This window comes from Maylandia zebra, linkage group LG18, assembly GCF_041146795.1.
Source record: "Maylandia zebra isolate NMK-2024a linkage group LG18, Mzebra_GT3a, whole genome shotgun sequence".
Taxonomy (NCBI): domain Eukaryota; kingdom Metazoa; phylum Chordata; class Actinopteri; order Cichliformes; family Cichlidae; genus Maylandia; species Maylandia zebra.
Window position 1 is genome coordinate 36,217,860 of NC_135184.1, and position 18,486 is coordinate 36,236,345.

General features: G+C 44.1%; 1 protein-coding gene across 9 annotated transcripts in view; it reads right to left on the reverse strand.

The window, feature by feature from the left end:
• Window positions 1-18,486, reverse strand: part of LOC101473329 (uncharacterized) — a 60,318-nt gene that overhangs the window by 15,591 nt on the left and 26,241 nt on the right. For 7 of the 9 annotated variants that reach the window (XM_076877088.1, XM_004575227.4, XM_076877090.1 and 4 more), the window contains 5 exons: window positions 8,141-9,190; window positions 4,064-4,278; window positions 3,554-3,763; window positions 1,287-1,849; window positions 596-687 (listed from right to left, as the gene is read on the reverse strand). In XM_076877088.1, coding sequence (XP_076733203.1) covers window positions 596-687; window positions 1,287-1,849; window positions 3,554-3,763; window positions 4,064-4,278; window positions 8,141-9,190 — 2,130 coding nt within the window. The remainder of the gene's footprint in view (window positions 1-595; window positions 688-1,286; window positions 1,850-3,553; window positions 3,764-4,063; window positions 4,279-8,140; window positions 9,191-18,486) is intronic. The other 2 variants (XM_004575223.6, XM_076877089.1) reach the window with 2 other exon arrangements.

The window sequence follows — 18,486 nt, forward strand, 5'->3', positions numbered from 1 at the left end:
CTTTCAAACCCACACGATCTTTCGCTACTCAGGTTAAACATGATGTAAGTCACTTAGATAACTTAAACATTTTATTGTTTGGCTTTTTTCAGTTTTATTTGCTATAATTTTCACAAACGTCAGAAGACTGATTAAACAGAAGTGTGAGATGGTCGAGAGTTTACTCCTCCAGTGTCCTGTTATATTTTAGATAGCAAGGAGCAGACGGCTGAGTTTATTAAACTCCACCGAGACAATCTATCTATCTATTTTTAGTTAGCACACACCTGAAACACTTCAAGCTGTAAGCTAATGATAGTTATATGAGAGCAGATTCATGCTGGTGCAATAAGCTGTACGTTTTACGTCCAATGGATGATGATCTGATTAGTCGACTAATCGCAAAAATAATCTGTGACCAGCCGACTATCAAAATAATCGTTTGTGGCAGCCCTATTAGTGACAAACAGGAAAATGTCCTAACTTCCCAAACGAAACATGCTCATTTGTATTAGAGGTGTGCATAATGATTTCCAGACTTTGGTGCTGACACAACTTTGTCTTCTACAACAGCTGTAGAGTGCATGCATATGAATGTGTGTGTGAGTCTGCCAACCTTGTGGTCACAAGACAAACTGGATCGCTCTATTTTGCGGGTCCTGGAGGGGGATGACGGGGAGGAGACGCTTCTGTCTGGAACCACTGACACTGGTATCAAAACAGAGGAAGTTCCCACAGCATCATCAGCATATATGAATTAGGGCCTAATTGAGAACTACACAGTCTATAAGACATTTTTCTAACATTTCTTTTCAGATCCGGAAACACTTATAGATGCTTGTTGGGAAATTTTCCCAAGATGTCACCAATCATAAAAAAGGGAGTCCTCATTAAAGCCTTTAGTGGTGAAGCATACATCAAAGGCTGATTTATGTGTCATATTGGTAACAGATTAACACTGTGCTGTTGACCTGTTTGACTTAGCAATTGTTGTTTTCACTCAGCAGTGAAAACTGTTAGTGTTGGCTAACATCATGAACATACGGAGCCCCGCAGGGGACATGGGAGAAAAAAAAATTAAGACGGACTTTTGCGAGATCTCGCACTCAGAAAGAGAAAGAGAAATTTGTTAGAAACTTAAATGTGGACTCTTTTACCTATCTATGCCTAAGCACACGGTCTTACATTCAAACACATTCAAACACTGACTCATTTGAATAAATCTACAATAAAATAAAAGGTTTCTAGTATGTTAGGTTGTGTGCTTCCTACATCATTAGTGTTTTAGTTGTGTGGATGATACATACCGTTGTACGTAACATTATCACTCAGACCCGGAGACACCAAAACAGTATCGTACCGCTCTCTCCCTCTCTTCCACTCCTCCTCTCTTTTCCTCCTCCACATCTCCTCCCTCTGCCTTTTCCACTCCTCCTCCCTCTGCCTCACCATCCTGATCTCTTGCTCCACCAGTGACTGGCTGCTGAGTGAGCGCAGCTTGAAAAAAGGATTTGACGTGAAGGTGCTCTCCTGCGGTTCCACGGACAGTTGGGTGGAGCTTAGGCAGAACTCAGACGCACTGCGAATGATCAGATTGGAGGTTTCTACAACAATGACATTAGCGGAAGGCACTGCATCTGAATTTGCTGGCCAATCGGAAAGGCCGCCGATTGCAGAAGAGAGCAGACGATTCCTGGAGGCGGGGCTAGAGGAATCAGGCTCCAGGATGATGACATTGTTAGCTGTCATTTCATGGTAGACAGATCGGGGAAGGGACGAGGAACAGGAAGGAGTTGGGGAGATGGAGAGTGTCGGGGTGCGGCAGGCTGGAGGTCTGGGTGGAGATCGTCCTGTCTGCAAGCTGGATGGCCTGCATACAGAAAAGAACAATGTGAATGTTAAGTGTTTTGAATGGAGGGGTTTTGGGTCATTTTGACAAATATTCACAATCCTTTCTGAATTATTCTGTCTAAAATGTGTTTCTACAGTAGAACTATCACTCTTCTATGCACTTCTTTTAACTCAATAGGTTGGGTTTATTTTGGTTGTAGGGTGATGGGTACAGACAGCAATTTTAATTAGATTTCACTTCTTAAAAGCTTAATCAAATGATTACCTGCCCAGCAATAAACAAACATGTACAACCTTCACTGGGACACTAACAGTTACATTTGATGGAAGCCAAACCAGAGCTTAACGAAGAGAAATAAATAGACAAATGCTTGCTATCACAGACACCATGGCAACTTTAATGTCAACTTTTATTAGGGGTCTGCGTAAAAATGAACATCGATGTGAAAGTGCTGCTAACCTGGCCAGCAGGAGGTACAGTAACTCAAGAGTCAGCATGCTTGACCCATGGCCTCAGTAAACACTTTCATGATGAGTTTATCGTTTCAGTTTCTCATTGAATAAAATTAATATTATATAGATATTGTAAATGGTGGCCTCCAATAAAGTAAAATAGACAAAAATGTAGACACTTTATGACTGACAAGCACATACAAAAGGGCAGTATCCTTATTTCACACTCAGGTCCATCAAAATCACTTGAAAAATCTAGTTCTAACAGGGTATTCCCCAAACTTGAATACCCTGCAATCAGAAAAAAAAACAGTTCCTACTCCTTATAGTTAATCTTCAATTCTATCTACAGGGTGGGCCATTTATATGAATACACCGTAATAACATGGGAATGGTTGGTGATATTAAAGTCCTGTTTGTGGCACATTAGTATATGTGAGGAGAAAACTCCTCAAGATGGGCGGTGACCATGGTGGCCATTTACAAGTCGGCCATCTTGGATACAACTTTTTTCAATAGGAAGAGGGCCATCTGACACATCAAACTTATTGGTAATGTCACAAGAACAACAATGGTGTGCTTGGTTTCATCGTAACTTTATCCATCCATATAGCCATCCATCCATTCACCCATCCATCCATTTATCTAACCATGCATCCATGTATCCATCCATCCATCCATCTTTCCTTATATCTATCCATCCGTCTGTCCATTTATCTAGCCATCATTTATCCATCCATCCATCCATCATCAAGGCTGCCCAGACTTCCCTCTACACCTCAGCCACCTCCTCCAGCTTATCCGTAGGAACATCGAGACATTCCCACAACATATAAGAGTTGTTATCTGTCCAGCATGTCCTGGGTCCGCCCTGGGGCCTGCTCCTTATAGGACATGTCTGAAACACCTCTCCAGTGAGGCATCCACCTCAATAGGCTGCTTTCAATGCGGAGGAGTAGCGGCTCTACTCTGCACCACTCGATCTGAGCTCCTCACCCTATTTTTAAGGGAGAGGCCAGCAGTCCTTCGAAGAAAGCTCACTTCTGCCACTTGTATCCATAATGTCATTCTTTTGGTTACTACCAGAGCTTGTGACAGTTGAGAGGCAAGGCTTTCAAATGAATGAAAATTCTATCTAGGTGCATTTAAGTGCCTTTGAGATCATAAGGACTGCATTCTGTTGCTATGTGAGTTTTCATGATTGCACAATACAGCAGAGCCAATTACTGCTGGTGTGTAGTGGTAGACTAGGACTTTTTGGCTGCTGTACCTGGGTATTGGGAGGCCATGTGCAATCATCCCCCTCTCCCTGCGGTGTCGTTCCTCTCTCTCTAGAGTCAATCGGATCTCTCTCTCCACTGCAGTCTCAGGCTCCTCCAGGGTGCTGCGGTATGACGAATCATCCAGACCTGAGTCCTCTGAGCTAGGGGACAGGGTGGAGGACAGAGGAGGTTCCCTGGGCATGGGGATTTGAATTTCCCTTGTATAGGACAGGAGGAAACCACACTCAAGTTGAGAAGGATGTGAAACCTACAGCGTACTAGCTACTTGCTAAGTGTACTATGTTGGCTGAAGGACTCATCTTGTTAATGTGGTGCATTGTTCTTTGTTTTACTGCTGGGCATGAGCCCTGAAAACTATTCCACTGTCACTCTACAGCGTCTGTTAGCACTATAAATTGTATGATGCATTTTTAGGTTGAGTCCTTGAAACCTCAACGAAGACTGTAGTAGAAAATATTTACGGTGAGGATGACTAAGACTCCAGGGTGAAGATTTACCTGTGTTTGAGCCGGGGACTGCGAGTGGGGGGATACAGTGAGGAGTGGGTGCCCTGGAAGCTCCCCTGAGCTCTCAGTCCCGGTTTTGGGATAGGCTGACCTTTGACCTCTTCTTCCATCTTCTTCCACTGCTGACGGGCCAAAAGGAAGTCCACATGCTCAGTAGAGACATTTTCACTTTGGGTCTCTTCATGCACGCAGAAATCTACAGGGACCTGACGGGAGAGATTAAATGTGGGGTTAGCAAACAGCCAGTGACTCTTTGACTCAGCTAGAGTCCGACAGCCAGGCTGGGCATATCAGTCAGGTGTTGGTCAGGTGAACCATCTGTCACATGACTCAGGCTCTCCTCCAGACTGTTTTCATTCATAAAGTGCTTTATAAACTCAAACATTAAGGTTAACAAGTGGAGCTTCCAGTTTCAGTGCAGTTAGTTAAACAACAAAAAAACACTTACTGTTTAAAGGACTGTTGGGATTTCTTTCTATCTGTAAGGCTAATGTCTCATAATTAGCATCACATATCTGTGTTTTGTCTAATACTGCTCACAGTGTATTGCAGAACAGTTTTGGATTCATTCTGATAGCGACAGACTAAGACCCCGTCACAAGGGCAGAGATAGCTCAGTAGGTAGAGTGGTGGCCCCATGATCGGAAGGTCGGGGGTTCGACTCCACTGAACGGCTACCCTGAGGTACCCCTGAGCAAGGTGCCGTCCCTACACGCTGCTCCCCGGGCGCTGCATTGGTGGCTGCCCACTGCTTCACTGGGTGAATGGGTTAAATGCAGAGGAACTATTTCCCTATGGGGACTAACACGCACACTTTATTATTAAGAGTGTGGACGAGGTTGTAGTACCTACAAGACAACAAGGCCATACATCAGACCTGATGGAGGACAAGAGGTGGTTGCCATGGTGATGGGTGAAGTGGCATCTCCAAACTAGAAAGTGCATTTTCTGAAGAAACTGCAGTGTGAATGCTTGAATCTGAATGTATGCACTGAAATGAATTAATTACTGAATTTAAGTTAAAAATCTTGAATGAGATACAAAAAAAAAATCCCGAATTTAACCTGAAAACAAAAGTGCTGAACTGCTAAAAGCTGAAGGTTACACAGAAGAAGAAGTTGGAAAAAAGCTGAAAATGTTTTAATTGTAAATTAGAAAAACCTAAGAAATGAGAAAAGAACATTTAGAGTCAGAAAACATATGAAAGACTATTAAAAGGTCATATTCTTTGAATCACTGAATGACTAAAATGTGATCCCTCCACTTGGACCCACACAGTTTAAAAAGTTTACATCTCTGAGCTTTGAAAGACAAGATGTTGGAAAAAGAACAACGATGGCGACGTTTTGAGGGTAAAATGATGGCTTTAACACTGTGGACACAGCAGCAGTTGAAAGAGAAGTGTTTAATATGAATCTTGGTACAGTGGCAGGCAGAGCTCGTTAAGCAGGCAGGTGTGAGCCTGGTTGCTATAGTGACCGCACCCAATGGCTCCATACACATGTACACAGACATGCGCCTCACTTTTGCTGCTTAAAATGAACAGAAAAGTCAGGCCGAAACAAATCGTTCCCAAATGAAAAGTAAAAGTCGTATTGACAAAATTCTTTCACTGTGAGCGACAGCAATGTCTAGTCTACCAAATTCTCAGTTTTCATGTCTGTGGAGTTTATTATATGGACGTGGTGACAGTGGAAAGACACCATGCTCTTCTGATTTTCAAACGAACCTTCTGAGCCATTTTAACATTAGAGTCTATGGAAGAGTTGGAGGGAGGAGGCTGTGCATTGGTGACATTTATGAAAGAACCATAACACCTAGTACAATAGTAAACACATTGGATGAAAGAGGACAGCGATGGCTACGTTTTGAGGGTAAAATCATACCTGTAGAGCAAACGCTGCGGACACAGCAGCAGTTTTAAAAAAGATTTTAAGATTATTTTTTTTGCTCCTCTCACTCTAGCAGTTGAGCTGCCTCACTCTAGCCCCAACATTCCGTCCCATACACACCCATTATAAACTCTGAAACGGGTGAAAAAACATCATGAAACTTAAACTGGAACTGAAGAAAAAGTATAATAGATATTGAAAAGATAAATGCAAGTTGAATAGTTGAATGTCTTGTCTTCGTTTTAAAGTTTGAATGGTGGCTCTATGTCAATGTATGTGGAAGTAGTAAGAGTTTAAAAATGAGTAAGTTGAATGAGGATTTGAAGGGTCTCCCCATTGAAATACATTATAAATTTTTGTTGAATAAAGTTGAATAAAATTAAAAATATAAATGTTAAAAATATGAAAAATGGAAGCAGTGTTATCCAAAAGAATAGGAATCTAACGGTGTTGGAATGGTTTTTCTAAGTTGAACGGTTTTGAAGGAGTAGGATTACAAAAAACGTACGGAATACAGAATAAAATATAATAATAATAATAATAATAATAATAAAGATTAGAAGAACAATACTGTGAATGCTTTTCAAGCATTCACACTAAATAAGGAAATGCCCAGAAAGATGCAGAAGAAAAAACGTGAGCCAAAGTGCTGGATCTCAGCCCGATAAATAGAACTGTGGCTTTCCTCCAACTTTTGACCAATCACCTTAGAGCCCTGTTTACCACACATAATAAAAGCATTAGTGTCTGAGTGTGGGGCTCTTTGTTCATTTGGGTCTCCTGAGTGAGCAGAAAGACACACAGCCTTTTGTCTCTGAGCCAAAGAGACTGAGGTCCATTGAAATTTTAACCGTTTTCATAATAAACTGTGAAAACTTACAACATATTTGTCTTCTCTCTCATAAAAACCCTACAGGACAGAGAGAAATGGACAGCATGTCCTTGGTTTCGTATAAAACTGATATAGATATAGACCGAGTTTTAGTTTTAATGAGTTAATGGTTCTGTTACTAGTTAGCTAACAGAAACTAATCTAAGTCTATTAGCAGCAACCAACCAACTCAGTGACATCACGTTCTGTATTGGTACAAGACGGCGCTAAACTTGTTCTAAAAACTTCAAACACGTATTTTTTAATCCAGCTTCACAGTCAGTGTTAAACCTATGACAGTATGTGAGAGCAGGGATCCACAGTGTAAATTAGCCTTTTCATGTCACCTTTGAGTGGACTATGCTATCACTTTCAGCTGTGGTTGCACAGTTTGGACACAAGGTGGCAGCGATGATCTTTATTCCCTTTTCTTGTTAAAATGGACATGTTTGTTATAATGCAGCAATGAATACTTCTGAGATTCGTCTGTGTTATAACTGCAGAGTTCGCTTTAGTTGATGCTTGAATTAATGTCCTAGAATTCTGATACAAACTACGAGTGCTAATGCTGGGTGATGGGTTCAAGGCTCTTACAGTCATTGCACATGTTGCAGCTCCCTCTATCAGACACTGACAGTGCAGTTTTGGGTGGTACAGATGAAAAGTGTCAGAAACTGTAACAGATGAGTGACAGAGACACAGCTCCATCTACTGTTGGCTAACTGACAGGCACCCTGTTAAGACCAGAGTTTATAAAGCTCATGTGTGCCTATACTGTACCTGCTCTGGTTTAAGTTTAGGCTTTTCTTTTTAGAGATAGCTTAAGTTACACAGCAAAATCTAGGGTGTCTATATGGGTCCACACCTCTGAGTGTTAAATACAACACTGTTGAGTGTTAAATTAACACTTTTGACAGTGTTATATGTTTAAAAGTAACCTAGTCAGTTTTGAAGATTAACAAAGACTAACACTGAGCAGTGCTGATTTTCTAACACTGGAAAATAACTCAAAATGTTAGAAATGTTCCAGTGTTAGAAAACCAGCACTGCTCAGTGTTAGTCTTTGTTAATCTTCAAAACTGACTAGGTTACTTTTAAACATATAACACTGTCAAAAGTGTTAATTTAACACTCAACAGTGTTGTATTTAACACTCAGAGGAGCTTATTGCATTTTGGCAAACATTTTTTGTTGTCATAATTCATCTCTGTTAAATGTCTGGTGAAAAGTGTTGAACCAAGTTAAAAGCACAAAGAAAACACCGCCGTGTCTCTGCATCAGGCTACATATAAACAGCAAACTCACCTTCTTGTCAGGGTCTGTGGAGCTCGCTGTGGAGCTGACTGAAGGAGACCGTAGGAAAAGATCTCTCCTCAACCTCATCTGGTCTTCATCATCATCCTTTCTTCCCACCCTGTACTCCTCCACCGCCACCTCTCTCTTCTGCGCTTGATTTTTTGCATCTGCTTTGACTTCATTGTCTTCTTCCTCTCTTTTGGCCTTCTCCTCTTCTTCAAATCTTGCATCTTTCTTCCTCTCCTCTTCGATCTGGCTGGTGATGTCAGAGGGGGCAAAAGCTGACCACTGGTCCTCACCTGCATCGCTGTCTGAGTACACGATGACACGCTCTGCTTGGAGGCAGTCACTGAGGTGGCTGTCACTGAGGTCATCCCTGATTGTGAAGTCGGGACCCCAAACTTCTTGTGACACGGCCTCCAGAGGATGTGAGGTGGTGCCTAGTGGCTCAGATGGTGAAGGACACAGCAGACTGTCTGAGGGGAAGAGGAGATCTGAAAGGACATCTTCTTTTGCCTCTTCCTCTATTCCTCTGATCCAGCTATCCTCTTCTTTTGTTCCTGGGTCTTCTCCCTCTTCTCCACCCCCCACCTCCCCACCCTCTGTATTCTCTCTGCTTTCATCATCTCCCTCTGTCTCTCTTCTTTCCCAGCTATCACTCTCTGTTTCTCTTTCGTTTCCATCGTCTCCCTCTATTTCCCCTCTCCCTTCATCCTCTCCTCCTTCACTTTCACTGAGGTCTCTTCCTTTCTCATCTCCCATCTCAAAAATGAGATAGTCACACTCATCTCCTTTCCTATTTTCTCCTCCTACAGCCTCGTCTTCCACCCTATGGACCCCAGGAAGACACAGTTGGTCCTCTTCCTGGTTGTGGCAGCTAAAAAGGCTCTCTCTTTCTATGTCTCTTAGCGGTGCTGATGAGCTCATCTCCATGGTAACTGCACTGACTAGCGGTGGGGGAGAGGGAGGGCAGACGGGGTTATTGCTGCTGGAGCTAGCGTTGTCGTGGTTAGCGTCTGTTAGCTCAGGTGTTGTCCTCCTTAGCCCAGTCGTAGCTCTCTGAGGAAACATACGTGTAGTTGTAATTCATTTTGTGGTTATAATGGAGCGGAAATTAAAAAAAAACATACTTGGATTAAAAACATGAAGTCAATTCAAAAGTCCAATCTACTAAAATCTCATAATTATGATAACAATGACGGCTTATGGGTTTGCATTCTTTCCAATGAGCGGCAGTGACCAACGTGCATAAAGGAAGCCTGCGAGAGTTCAGGCTAATAGGTAGATGGATACACATGGATGTCACACAGTGACACCCAGAGGAGGATGACAGAGTCAAAGAGGGCTATCTGAACTACAGGACTGCTTTCCTGCAGAATCTCACAAAGCAGACGTTGGTGTGAATCATGGATGAAAGTGCTCCTGTCACTGCTGTGCTTAGCAGTACGAGGTTCTAAAGGAAAAGAAAGCATACCTGGTGCACTAACTGGTCAGAGGGCCCGGTGGCGCCAGTGTCCGGCAGCCTCGCCTCTGTCAGTGCGCCCCAGGGTGGCTGTGGCTACATGTAGCTGCCATCACCAGTGTGTGAATGTGTGTGTGAATGGGTGGATGACTGGATATGTAAAGCGCTTTGGGGTCCTTAGGGACTAGTAAAGCGCTATATAAATACAGGCCATTTTAACCAGTTCTGATAGTGAAAAACAGCTCTTCTTACTGATGCATATACAGGAAATACTTAAGCAAGGGCGGGGGTTACTGGAGGTGGACAGGCTGCTTCTGATTGGAGGCTGTTAACATTATAAATTTCATTTAATTTCGTGTCAGCTTAGCAATGGTTTAATCTACATCACAGTTACTCAGTTAATAACACTGAAAACACAGCAGGGAGTAACTCTCTATGAGAAAAGTCACAGTTTTAACTTGGTATCTCAAATATGTGTTTCCCCTCACTGGGCCCACGTCCTCATTTGAGGTTTGATAGCGTTTTAGTAGGTAAAGGTGAATGGCTTGGACAAGAATTGAGCTGCGGTTTGGGGAAGACCCTGACCGGGCCTGGCAGGTCCCCATGTACTAAATAGAATTGAAGAAGCTAAAGAATTTAACAAGGCAGGGAAGGTGGGGCACGTAAATGAGAATGAACAGCTTGTAGAACTGGCGGAACATACATAGATGAGAACTGGAAGGAGCATATTTGGAGGTGTGGTCCTGCTCCTGAAATTCTGATACTTTATCTCCAATTTAGAATTTGACAATCACTCTAGTTAAAGTCTGCTTCTACAGTAACCTGTATTTGGTGTTACAGGTCTGTTACATAATACATGAAGGATCAGTGCTAATCAGAGATTATAGATCAGAAACATCATGAGAACCTTGGATGGAGGTGGTCTGCAAAGTGGTTTGCAGATGGGTAACAACTGTGGGTAGGCTAAAGCATCTTATCGCCTGTTTGAATTTATCACCCTACATGGTTTAGTAAATTAGAAGTTAAAACTGGTAAATCTTTAGCAGCTGCACAGGTATGCACACGAGTAGGTGGAGACCAAACACAGAGCTAAGATTAAAGTAGAAACACTTGGTTAATTCAACACACACTGAGCTACACTGTTAAACTTACACTATAATAAGGCATATGCAAATATACAATTACTCAACAATTACTGAATATATTTGAATATATAACCGTCCACATACTCATGAGTACATCAAGGTACAGTACTGCACATGGCCTCATATGTTTGATGAGATAAACTCAAGCCATCCTCTCATTACCATGGTGGCACTGCGTTGGCTGTGAGTGGGTTTGCATATTATTATGGTCTGTCGTTAAAAGCATGTGCTGGTGACAGATGGGAGGTGTTGCTATGGTAACACTAAGTATAGCTGCAGAGGCAGGCAAGCTGCTAAAGTCAGTTCCTTTTCAGTTCAGTCCCACTGTGTGAAGAGAGATCACATATTATAGCCCATCACTTCTCCTTGGTTGCGTGAATAAAGTGACTTCATACAAAAACTTCTTTAGTTGCATAACAGCACATTTATGGTATAACATTCATAAACAGCAAACGTAGGAACTAAAATGACACCGAGCAAATATAAACTAAAACATATGAAGACAGAGTCCTCTGCATCAATGGCCCATGACATGCATACCTGCACCAATGTGTCAACTACAACACTGGATCAGTGCCAATGCAGCTATAGTTTGTAACAAGTTTGTGGCAGTAAAGTCATCAGAATTTCTCGGTGGAGTAATGCTTTTTTCATGCAGCACCTCTCTGGTTTCTAAAAGTTCTACCCAACAGGATTTATCACAAACACTTATGAAGATGACCTGTTTCTTGTCCTCTTCTGCATTTCCAGCACTGGAAATGATTCCAGACGGCATAAAGTCCATGAGTGAAAAGGGCTTTAGTTTTACTCAACAACCTCAATTAATTCTGATGTGATGAGTCTCTGAAGGCATTTACTTTGAAGAGATGTCATTTCCAGTATGCTGCATAACAGATGATTAACGTCTCTCTGCATCAATTAACATTAAGCCGTAGTACAAACTGAGTGAATGCGCATAGGCGGAAACATTTACTTACATTTTGATTCATAGGGGAACAAAATTACTTTTCATCCTGAGCTCTCACTGCTTTATTTAGACACGTTGTTCTATCCATGGCATTTTTAATCAAATTCATGGAAAAGGTTGCGTGCATCTACCAAGGCCAACCATCCCAGCTCACAAATCATTTTGTTTACACTTTAACTATTAACCCTGCACTTCCAGCTTTCGTAATATTATGCATGGGTTTTAACTATGCTGGCAGTTAGCCTGTAACTGTTGTAGCCTTATTCTGCAATTCTTCCCCTACTTTAAGCTTTCCAAGTATAACAGCTGTCCATTGATTTTAGCTAACAGTTCATCTGTGGGCTTGCATGGATTCTGTCCAGAAACTCCAGTTTTATCCCACAGCCCAAAGACATAAATGCTAGGGACTGTTTATACTAAATTTTCCACAGGTGTGGATTTGAGAGTGTGCAGCTGTCTGTCTTTTTGTGCATCTGCTGTGGTGGACCTGTCCAGGATATACCCTGCATCTGCGTAAGGAGGTAAAAGCAAGAGGTAAAGTGGCGACTCAGTATTTTGAATTTCAATTGTTGGTTATGTTCATAGCTGAGGTGGAGTAGTGGGTTAAGGGTGTGGTGTGAAGGAGGCTGACCAGAACACATGAGCCGGCAGCTCAGGCTGAGGGAAGAAGCTGAAGCATCCCGACAGCACTGTAATTAGAAAAGCATGATTGGAAATAAAGCCTCCAATGATCTCCAACGCTGTGGATACAGGGTCCTCACTTTACAAGTGATGCTGAAACCCAGGCATTCTTGTACCCAGTCCGTCATGTGCATGGAGCAGGCAGCAGTGCACCAGCACCAGCTGTTGGAGGACAGGCTATGGTGGACCCTGGCTCGCACATACCCTTGTGTGGCATTGTTGGAGAGCGAGTGGGTGGATGTTAGGTAAGTGCATGGGGACTAGGGCTGGGCGATATGGCCTAAAATCCATATCCCGATATAATTTGAAGCATGTGCGGTAACGATATATATCACGATATATTCTTTTCTTCTGTATAACGTATTTTTCCACACTATAAGGACTTAAAATCCTTTAATTTTCTCAAAACTCGAAAGTGTACCTTATGTATGAATTCTGGTTGTTCTTACTGACCTCGAACCGATTTTGGCTGCAGAAATCTGTTAAAAAATGTTTTAGTACAACTTTGGTAAGCAGCACTGCTTGATGGATTGTCAGAGCATTACGGCTGCCGTAGTGAGGAGCTTCACGGAGTAATCTGGGTCCAAAACTCCGTCCGCTTCAGGTCCAAAAGTCAAACGAACACTAAGAGTTAAAAACGGTCTAAATTCTTTCATCTTTAATTAAATCATCAGCGTTTCTGCTTTACCAGGTGTAACAATTAAGTTTAACATCCAGGCATCCATGAAAACAGATTTATTAAATTTAACGGAGTTAGAAGTTAACAGGAAGTTAGCTCGCTAGTTTCCACCTAAACATTTCATACCATGTTCTGACTGAGATTTTTGAAGCTATTTCAAACGTACAGCTCTGCTACCACTTCCAACATAAATGAAACTAAACAGCAGTGACGTTTGTAGGGTTACTGAAGTTTGGCTAGCTGGTATATAATGTTGTGCTACGTGATTGCTAGCGACACAGCTATGTTAGCATAACATTAGCACAGTGAAGCAGGAGGATGAACGCCAACTTTTTTTTCCACTCGATAAAAGTTAACGTGAGGGATTCTGGTGGTCAGGGACAAATGCAGTCGCATAGCAGGATGCTGTACACGGGCCAAACTTCAGTCAGGACAACAACTGAGATTATTCATCCACAATACGAGGTTAGTTATTAATGTACTGCAACAACATGGGAACAGAGCAGCTGCGAGAGAATCCAACATTAATGAATCAATGTTATGGAACGGCTGCGTGCAGACAGGAATAGGACCCAAGGTGCAGACACTCGGAGGCAAAACTTGAACTCAAAACAGCTTTAATGTTAAACTCAAATTTAACATAACTGGAAATATCAAAATAAACTTACACCGGAAGACTGACAGAACACACAGCTAGATAAACAGTAGATCCCAACAATGACAACCTGAAACACAGGGCTTAAATACATAGAGGGAGCAATCAGGGAATGGACAACTGGAGGGAAACACAGCTGGGGCAAATCAGAACTGACGAGACCAGGAAGCGTAAACCGAACACACTGAGATAAGACAGAGACCTTCAAAGTAAAACAGGAAACACATAACACAGACTGAACAAAGACAGACTCACATGCAGGCACTACAACAGAGGGAACAGAGACGTGGGACCAGGGCAGACACAGACACTGACTGGACACGGGGATATAGCGGACAGGGGAGACAGCAACTAAGGATTACACAGAGACAAACCATAAGACATGACTCTAACAAAAACCCAAAGACTAGAAATTATAAATAATATAATAAACTCAAAAACCCTGGGTCAATGACCCAGGCATCCTAACAGAATCAATGTTACGGAAGTGGAGGAAGCGCAGTTTTTGGCTTTCCCCATATTTCAAAAGTGCTTCATCTCTTTGCTATGACTGTCGCCCGCCATAATTTGCAGATGATAATGGTTGTAGACACTGCGATGCTTTCGACCAAAACAGGCGCAGCTTGATGACATCATCAACATGCGCTATCGCAATAGAGCGGTATAGTCAAAATCTCTATCGTTGACCAAATTTATATCATTTCTATTGTATATCGTTTATATCGCCCACCCCTAATGGGGACATAAACAAATATCCCATAGGCTGCGGTTAGCTCACACTGGATGCATCCCTTAATTGTGGTGACAGATTGGCTCGGGTTTAATAACCTGTTGGGAAAGTGTGTGGATGCGTTCATGACCTCACCAGAAAGGGATAGAAAATCCACTGGTCCCAGTTAAGCATGTCTGTGCACCAGCACCCAGAGCGATGTTAAAGCTGAGTGAAATGGTAAAATGGTAAATGGCCTGCATTTGTATAGCGCTTTTCTAGTCCATAGGACCCCAAAGCGCTTTACACTACATTCAGTCATCCACCCATTCACACACACATTCACACACTGGCGATAGCAAGCTACATTGTAGCCACAGCTGCCCTGGGGCGCACTGACAGAGGCGAGGCTGCCGGACACTGTATAAAAGGACAGGTATGTGCATTATGTGGAACATCGTTGTTTTAACAACCCTGAAAATGGCAAAGGGTACCTAGTCCCGGTTTGTAGAGTACGCTTGGGGAGTGTGATCGTGTGTACAGCGTCTCTTTATGTCTGTCTCCACGTTGGTTGAGTGTGGAGTAAGTGCATATGAGAGCATGAGGGTGGGAATGGATGTTTGTGTCTGTGTGTGCCTGTATTTCTGTGTCTATATGTCAGGTTGGGTGTCAGGCGCCACCTCTCTGGGGACATCTCAGGCCCTCCAAGGTTTGGAGGCCTATCTCCCCCTACCACCACTTCCCCTGCCAGTGGCGGACTCCCTCAGACATCGGTGCGTTGGTGGTTCTTTGTGTCCGGGGATGGGCGTCCAGGTACACACCGGCTCACTCCTTGGCGGCCGCTTATCGGGGCCTGGAGCCTGGGGCTCGCTTCTATTACTCTTGTTCTCTTCTGCTTGTTTTCTTTTTTCTTTCTCAGCAGGTGATCCAGGTGATTGATATATGCATTTTTTTTTTCTTTCTTTTTTTTTTCTGCTCACCCGCCTCCTACAACGCGGGTCTCGCCACTGGCGATATGAGCGCCTACAAAGCGGCCTCATACAGCGTGCGGCGCGCGGTGAGAGATGCCAAACGCCAGTACCGGGAACGTGTGGAGTCCCGCTTCCACCAGGGCGACACACGGAGTATGTGGCACGGACTACGCACCATTACGGACTACAAAGCCAGGGACACTGCGCCGATCAACGCCGACTCTGCATTCACCAACGAGCTGAATCGGTTCTACGCCCGTTTCGAGGTTAGCCAGGCGGCTAATGCTATCTACCGCCTGACTACCGAGGACAGTGACGTCATCAGCGAGAGACCGGTGACCAGCATCGCGGAGCATGACGTCCGAGCGGCACTGAGGAGAGTGAACACAAGGAAAGCGGCGGGGCCAGACGGCATCACCGGCCGTCTGCTGCGCTGCTGTGCTGACCAGCTAGCAGGTGTGTTCACTTACATCTTCAACGAGTCCCTGGCGAAGTCTGTGGTCCCCACATGCTTCAAAAGATCCACCATCATCCCTGTGCCCAAGAACAGCAAACCCTCATCCCTGAACGATTACCGGCCAGTTGCACTGACCTCGGTAGTAATGAAGGTGTTTGAGAGGCTGCTGAAGAACATCATCTCCTCCTCCATCCCAGACACCACAGATCCGCTGCAGTTCGCCTACAGATCCAACAGATCCACAGAGGATGCCATCGCCCACGTCCTACACACCACTCTCAGCCACGTGGACAAGAAACAGGGTAACTATGTGCGAATGCTGTTTGTTGATTACAGTTCAGCGTTTAACACAATAGTGCCCTGCAGACTGTTCACAAAGCTGAGGGATCTGGGACTTAACAGCCGTCTGTGTGCATGGGTGTTGGACTTCCTCACTGGCAGAACTCAGGTGGTGAGGGTGGGCAGGTGCTTCTCCAACAGCATCACCATCAACACAGGAGCACCTCAGGGATGTGTCCTCTCGCCACTGCTCTACTCCCTCTACACTTCAGACTGTGTGGCCACCCATGGCTCCAACACCATTGTGAAGTTTGCTGACGACACAGTGGTGTTGGGTGCCATCTCCAACAACGATGAGGCGGCCTACATGGATGAAGTGAAGAATCTGGCATCGTGGTGCCAGGACAACCACCTCCAGCTGAACGTCAGCAAGACCAAGGAGCTGGTGGTGGACTTCAGAAGGGGTCAGCACAGAGACTACAAGCCCATTATCATCAATGGAGATCCAGTGGAGAGGGTGCAGTCCTTCAAGTATCTTGGTGTCCACATCTCCTCAGACCTGACATGGGCTGCCCACATTCAGGTCCAGACCAAAAAGGCTAGGCAGCGCCTGTATCACCTACGACAACTGAGGAAGTTCAGGGTCTCTCCAAAGATCCTCAGGATTTTCTATACAGGCGCTGTGGAGAGCATCCTCACACAGAACATGACATCGTGGTTTAGGAACATCTGTGTGAAGGACCAAAAAGCTCCCCAGAGAGTGATCCGTACAGCAGAACGCTGCTGCAGGATTGCTCTCCCCGCGCTTCAGGACACCTACACCAGGAGATGCCGGACTAGAGCAGCGCAGATACTGAAGGACCCGTCCCATCCTGGCAACAAACTGTTCCAACTTCTGCAATCTGGTAGAAGGTTCCGCATCTTCCGGGCAAGGACAGAGAGACTCAAGAGGAGCTTCTATCCCCAAGCCATCCGTGCCCTAAACACACACACCCGCCCTCTCACATCATCTATAATTGACTGAGACAGGACTCTTCCAGACACTAAACCAAGGCACAATGTACATTTCAATTCCTTTAATTTTAAATATGTTTATATTGTCTATCCTGTAAAATAGTCAGATGTCTATTCATATTAATGTACAGAATTCACCTGCTTGCTGCTACTACTGCACATTCACCCAGTGTATATACTGTATGTATGTATATATATATATATAATGTTCTTCCTCTACACCCCCCCCCAATTTTTGCATATGTCGAGGAGCGTGTCAGGCTACATTTCACTGTGTGTTATACTTGTATAACTATGCATGTGACAAATAAAGAACCTTGAACCTTGAACCTTCTGTTGGTTTTTGTTTTTTGTCCTTCTCCCCATCCCTCTTCTCAGCTGTTTCTCCTTCCCTCTTTCTTTCTCCCCTTCTTTCCCCCAGTCAAGTCTGTCCCGTATTCAGTAAGTGAAAATAAAATAAACAATAAAAGGTGAATCAAATGGACCATTACGGCAAGGCTGGGATGGTCAATTTGGTAAAGTAAATCCGTTGGGCATCTTTCTTTGCCTTTAGACAACGATTCTGATGGCAAAAGAGCCAAACGGGACAAGCAAAAAAAAAAGAAAAGAAAATGGCAAAGAGACACGCTTATGAAACACAGTTTAAACTGAAGGCCATCAGCTATGCGGAGGAACATGGAAATCGAGCAGCGGCGAGAGAATTTAAGATTAACGAATCGATGGTTCGCAAATGGAGGAAGCTAGAAAACAAGCTCCGGCAGGTCAAGAAAACGCAGCTGAGTTTCCGCGGACATAAGGCGAGGTGGCCCGAGTTGGAGGAAAGACTCGAGCGGTGGATCATCGAGCAAAGAACGAGCGGGAGAAGCGTTTCGACAGTCACCATTCGGCTAAAAGCAGTTTCACTAGCTGAAGAGATGAACATTGAACATTTCCAAGGAGGTCCATCTTGGTGCTTTCGTTTTATGAAACGGTGCCATTTTTCCATCCGGACCAGGACTACGGTAGCGCAGCAACTTCCAGCGGATTATAAGGAAAAGCTGGCCATCTTCCGCTCCTACTGCAGCAAACACATCGCCGCCAAACACATCCAGCCCAGCCACATCACAAACATGGACGAGGTCCCGCTCACTTTTGACATCCCGGTGAGTCACACTGTAGAGAAGAAGGGGACCAGCACGGTAGCGATACGCACAACGGGGCACGAAAAGTCTTCTTTTACTGTTGTGCTTGGCTGCCATGCTAATGGACAGAAACTGCCGCAAGGGGAGGAGCTGCCGAAAAACCGCAGCTCCTCCCCTTTGTGAGTGTGGACGCTTCATCTCTTTGCTCTTGAATG